The following is a 6,475-nucleotide window of genomic DNA, read 5'->3' on the forward strand; positions in this document are numbered from 1 at the left end:
TCGATCGTTTTAAGTAGAAACGATGTAAGGCTGATGGGTCGATATGACCTAACATCTTCGTAGTTTGTTTTTCCCGGTTTAGGCAGGTATACTACTTTCACTTTTGACCATAGTTTTGGTATATGGCCATAGGCTAGGCATGCTCTGTAAATACGCACCAAGTGTGGTATTAACACATTGCTGCCTTTTTGTAGGAGTATGGGGTATATACCATCTGGTCCTGGTGATTTGTAGGGCTTAAAGCTGTCAATTGCCCATTTCAGAAGGTTCCCATCTACTATTTTCCTGGCTGTGTTCCATTCAGCCCTTGACATCTTGATGAGATTTTCTTAGCGATGCGTTATATCTTCATCTGTCATTATGTTGATGATAGTTGAGCCTGGGAAATGTTCGGTAGCCATAATGCGTAGCGTTTCTTCCCCAGATTCTGTGAGTTTCCCGTCTTTGTTTTTGATACTGGTGAGCGGACTCTCTTTGGCCAGCGATAGTGCTTTGGTCAGTCTCATGCTTTCTGGAAGCGAGCTAATTAGGCCGCAATGATCGGTCCAGGATTTGCGCTTGCTTTTCCTTACAGCTTTGTGATATTCAGTTAGCTTTTTTGAATAGTCACTGTAGTCATTTCGGGCCTTAGCTCTATTAAAGGCGATTCTGGTTTCGCGTTTTAGAGCCTCCAGTTCCTTGTTCCACCAAGGGACTTTTTTGGGTTTGATTTCTTTTGCCGGGCAGTTATCCGTCCAGGCCTGTGTGATCGTTTTCGATAACCGGTCTGCTTCAAGTTCTATATCCAGGGTAGAATTGAGCTTGCACTTCGGGTCACCTAGCAAGATCTTTAGATCTTTGCTATAGTTAACCCAGTCCGTGTGTTTGGGATTCCTTCTGATCGTCGCTGTGTCTACGCGAGTCGTCCCATAGTTAAAGCTTCATCGTCCCATAGTTAAAATTCCTCGTTCCCTGTTCAATCAGTCCTGTTATGGAATGCGCTCCCTCTTGAAATCAGGATGTCCACTAACCGTCTTACGTTCAAGAGCAAAGTAAAAGATCTATTGTTGAACAAAGTTGCTGAATCGTCACAATTATCATAGTTTATATGTATTCATATATTTATCTATTATTGTATATATATATATTGATTGTATGTTATTTTCATTTATGTAATTAATATGTATGTATATATATATTTTATATGTAAGTTTATACTTAATATAATTATTAATTTACACTCATATTGTCTACACCAATTATTATTTATTTACACACCTTTTCTCATCTTACTCTCCTTCCTCTTTTAAACACCTTCACAACAATCTCTGCATCACCCTAAGGTAGACTGGCAGAAAATGCTCCTGGCATTAAGTCCGCCTTTATACAGCTCTGTATATAAAGTTTAAAATAAATAAATAAATAAATAAAGCATATATATCTATGATCTGAAAGCGAGATTTCATTTGATACATGCCAGTTAGCGATATGATTGCTAGCAGTGTTAGTGGCTAGGGTTATATTATCTATTACCTCACCTCTCCGCGCATTGACGAAGGTAGGGCTGTTTCCTCGGTTGAGTAATTGTAAAGGAGAACTTACCAGATATTCCAGTACTTTTTCTCCCCTTCTATTGGTGTCCGAGCTGCCCCAGATCACGTGGTGAGCATTTGCATCGCATCCAATAATGATGTCCATCTTGTGCTGGATGCTGTGGTTAACCAGACCTTCAAGTTGTGTTGGGATCGGGTTAGGTTCCTCATAGGGAAGGTAGACAGCGGCAGAGATGATGGTCTTGCTGCTATCTTTTCCCCCTGTGTTGATCTTGACTGCCGTCAGATCCCTGTAGCAGAAGTCGTGCAGAGGCCATGCATTTACGCCATTCCTGGTGTATATGCACGTTCTCACACCGTTATTAGTGTTTCTGGAGTTCCATATTGTTCCTCCAGTGTCGTCTAATCCTTTGATTTCCCCTTTATATATGTAGGGTTCTTGTATGAGAGCAATGTCGAATTTGCCTCCTTTTAGGGCTCGTGCCAGAAGGGCCGTAGCCGCCTTGTTGTGCTGTAGGTTGATTTGAACGTACCTTAAACCCTCCATGTCGATGGTTGATTGGGGGCTCATTTGGTGGTGGAGGTGGGGGGGGCAACTATGGGTCGCCGCCCGCCTCGCTGTCTGGAGACGGCTCTAGGAGAGCGTCCTCCTCAAGCGCCAGGTTCCGCATTTCCCCAAAAAGGTCCTCAGTGCCAATGGTTGACACTGGGGATGGCGGGGCTCCAGGGGTCATGGGGCGCTGAGGTGGGTTCGCAGGCTCCGTCATTGTCGTTGAGGCGGGAGGGTCGCCTTCCTCAGGCGGCTCTCGTTGCTCCTCCCCTGACGTACTGGCCACCGGGGAGGCATCCTCTAGCAGTTTAAAAATGCTGAAATCGATGCCGGTGGGTAGCCTGTAGTCCCGGGCTTTGATGAACTCGGCCGAGTCCTTGTCCATCATGACGATTCTCCGCACCGTGAACTCGTCATTCTGGGTGTCGATGACTCGCCATTCCTGTGTTTTCAGGCCCGGGTTCATCTTCTCCACCAGCATCAGCACCCGCCTGTTGTCCTTTTCGGACGCGGCGCGCGACTTCCAGGCCATTTTGACCGGCTTCGGTAGGTCTTTGGCTGCCACTACTCTTATAATTTTATCCTCACCTACCTTTGAGCCGGTGAGCTCCTTCAGCCATTTCGCTGAGGTCTCATCGGCGCAGGTGAAGAACAGTGCCCCGGACACAATGTTGCCCATGTTGACGAGGGGCGGCGGACCGGTCATTGCCATCAGCCGGTCGAACATCAGGTCCTGCACTTTGTGTCCTTCCTTGATGGTCATCTTCCTTTCAGGATACCCTTCAAGGATGACCGCCATCCTGAGGCTGGCCGCAACGACGTCTCGGTAGGAGCCCTGGGTTTTTGGCTTTTTGGCCTCCCGGGCTTGCTCTTGTGACAAGTCGCTTACCTCCTTTGCACGTTTGGTAGGTGCATCGTTGTTGCTCTGGAGTGCCTGCAGCTTCCTCAGCCGACGATTACGCCTTTGTGCTGATGCGCTAGGGCCCTCCTGCGTGCCTTTGGGTTTGGTATTGGGGTCAGAGGTCAGTGGCCCACAGGGGCCCCTAGAGGCCACCCCGGTCCTTCCGCTCTGGAATCTCCCGCCACTGCTCCCTGGGGCACTTTCGTTCGCCGGAGGTTGGGTCGCCTTATCGACACCGTTCGGGCCTGTTGTGGCCCGTTCGGTTTGCCTTTCGGGCTTCCCCTCCGCTTTTGACCCAACTTTGGGGTTGGCTTTGGCTCCAGCTTGTCGTGGCAGCCCACAGGTTCTCTTGCGAGACACCTCGGTCCAGCTACACGAGTCGCTGTCGCCTCCGCTGACGCCCTCAGTAGTCTTTGCGCTTAGCGCGGTAGGTGCTTACGCACTGGATTGGGTTTGGTTATTTGATAAATTATCCATACCTTTGTTTTTATATGTGATTCGTCAGTCCGGCTCCTCACCCTCCTCGGAGCCCTCATGTGGGGATGCTCTATAGCACCAAGGCTACCGGACTGATATAGCTCCCCGAAGTGCGTCGCCGACGAGACTAAACGGTGCAAAAACAACTCACCTGTTACCACAACCTGCGAGAGGTCCTGCTCCGCCGTCTGCCGACTCCATCACTCCAGGAAACTCGCCAGCATCCGTCTGACCGGATGCTTCAGCCGCTTGATCGCAGGTGGCTAGCCCTTGACCGCCCGTGTCGGAGGAAATCCAGACCAAAGAGGCGTGTTGCCTCCTGCCAGCCGCAGCTGACATTCAGCTCAACCCCAGGATTCTTTCATCCACTCCTTACGGGTTCCCGCGCACGGCACAAACGCGCAGGAGGTCAATTCTATCCGCCATCTTGTCTGTAAGATGATGAACTCGCAAAGGTGTGACCTCAGCATCCTTGCGATAGGCGCCCAGTAGTTTCGGTTATATCCATTTCTGAGGGAACTGGACCAATAACAGGGCAAGCAACCACGGGAAGGATAACTACTGGACTTGCCTTAGGGATCTTCACGACTGTTGCGCTCTCCCCTAAGACCTCGCTCTCACAGTGCTTCTGATGGAGGCACTATGAGGGGTTTGTACTTATGCTACCATGCGTCTGTGCAGGCAAGCGTGTGAAAAGCAAGCGAGAAGCATGTCGTGATTATTCAAACTGCAAAAGCATATGCACATCCCCGCCCCCACATTGCTCCTAAGTAATGATTCTGCTTTAGCGGTAGAGGAATTTAAGGAACTAGTCGTAATGACTGGTATGTCAGAAAAATAATTATTAAATGTTTGAGCTACGCCTAGGCTATCTGTATAAGTTAACATTTAACTCGAAGTCGTGATCGGGTGGTGTTGATCGTCCTGTTTCATTATTAATAATATTCCAAGTTGTTTTTATTTTGTTGTTGGAATTTTTAATCTTGTTGCTTAAATACAAAGACTTAGCAGCGGCACAAGATTTTTTAAAAATTTTTGAATAATTCCTAATATATTCAAGAAAACCTGGATTGAAATTGTATTGTTTCATGGCATACAGCTCATACATCCTAGCTCTACTTTTGTAAATTCCTACAGTCGCCCAATCGCAAAATTTCAGTTTTGTATTTTCCTTAGCGATCGTTTTTTCTTTAAAAATCGTATTAAACTGAGATTCAATATCGCTAAACAAAGATTTATAGAGATCATCTGGGTCATTCTGAGTAATATCAATGTTGGAAATCTTGGCGGCTACCTCATGATTAAACAATGTCAAGCGGTTTTAACATTCTTCCTAGAGAAGACTGCGTTCAGCCCACAGTGGTCTGACGTTAAATCGTTAACTATGACCCTGTCTAGACATACGCAGTTGCTAAACATATTGTCCAAGCATGTGGCCGAATGTTCGGTAATTCTAGTTGGATTATTAAAAAGATGTTTTAGATTAAATGATTTGAAAAGAGTAATCAGTCTGGTGGTAGTGATGGACTGCTCCAATATGTTAACATTAAAATCACCACAGACAACCACATACTTGTTACTAACACTTAAACGCTTTAATATATCTTCAACTATAGTTTCAAACAAACTGAAGTCACTCATTGGTGGACGGTATATGCATACTATAACATGCTGCTCGAGTTCTACACAAGATACTTCGGCAGTGCGTTCTACTGACAAGCTAACTATATCCTTACGTTCTTTGCATTTTATGTCGTTGCTAACTAAGATCATTGACCCTCCATGTATTGCCTTCTTCCTACTGAATGCACTTGTCATAGAATAATATTGATTATTAAATATTAATTGGTGCGACAGCAACCAATGTTCGGTGACACAAAATACGTGTGTGTCATGTTTTTTCAAAAATAATTATATCTCTAATTCTTTGCCGGATAAACCTTGTATATTTTGGTGTACTACGTTCAGAAAACCTGCCTGTTTATCCGTTGTCTTGCTTAAGCGTCTAAATTATTGTTGTTCTTTGTTACATTATGCGTAACAGTGTCCTTACAAACTAAATTATCAATAATATTAATCACAGTATTGTTAGTAAAGCGACTAGACGATACTGTTTCGTCCTTAAACCTAGGTTGTGTTATATTGCCTATAACTAAGTTAATATTATATGCTAACAAACTAGCAATTATACGTCGATTTTTACAAGAAAGAAACATTCTTTCTTTAGTTAAATAAAAATTACTAATAAATTTATTAGTATCAAAAAACAAATAGTCTATCACTATGATGACTTGTTATCAAATGTAAGATAGCATTCAACTTGTGAATTTGTCGGTTCTCATTCTCAGATAGTGAGTCAGAGTAGGGGTATGCACATATTATTATTTTTCCTGAATTAATTTCTAATAAGCTACTAATACTATGTATAATGTCCGCCTTTCTTAAACCTAAACTATTACCAATCATAAGAATGATTGGAGTGTCTTCATCTAAATTCATAGTTTGGATTTTTTCCACTATTCTGCCTAACTTAAGGTTTTGGTAGCAGTGGTTGGTCACTTTATAGTTAATATTGTTATTTAAAAGTGATCCAAAACCAATACCTATCCTATCTGAGAACATTAATGCTCTGCTAGACTTAAAACTATTCTGGTTTGACCTAAACTCAACTTATGTTTTAGTGTTGCACCACTAGTCATATGTTGGGACTGCTTAGTACAGGGCTGTGACTCTAAATCACTAGTAAGTGAAGTAGCCTGAGAACATTGTGAACAGCGAGAACTATTATACAATGACAAGACACGTTCTAAGTTTTCCTTGCCAACCTTTGCAATCTCATCATATTTGAGTATATAGTCTCTAGTCTCCTGTTCATAGTCTAGTGTCATTTGAGATAACCTATCCTGTAAGGTGGTGATTGATGTCTTCAAGTCCTGAGTGTGTTTTTCATACAACACTTTACTTGAAATAAGTTGTTCGCTACAGGTGTCTAACTCTAATAATAAATCCCTACGT

General features: G+C 43.9%; 1 protein-coding gene across 1 annotated transcript; it reads right to left on the minus strand.

The window, feature by feature from the left end:
- Positions 1-329: 329 nt before the first annotated feature.
- On the minus strand, positions 330-2,079 carry LOC142985841 (uncharacterized). Its single transcript, XM_076134084.1, has 2 exons — positions 1,518-2,079; positions 330-892 (listed from the first exon to the last, which is right to left on the minus strand). Exons 1-2 carry the CDS (start codon positions 2,077-2,079, stop codon positions 330-332), a joined length of 1,125 nt encoding a protein of 374 aa, XP_075990199.1.
- Positions 2,080-6,475: the final 4,396 nt, after the last annotated feature.

This window comes from Anticarsia gemmatalis, chromosome W, assembly GCF_050436995.1.
Source record: "Anticarsia gemmatalis isolate Benzon Research Colony breed Stoneville strain chromosome W, ilAntGemm2 primary, whole genome shotgun sequence".
Lineage (NCBI taxonomy): Eukaryota > Metazoa > Arthropoda > Insecta > Lepidoptera > Erebidae > Anticarsia > Anticarsia gemmatalis.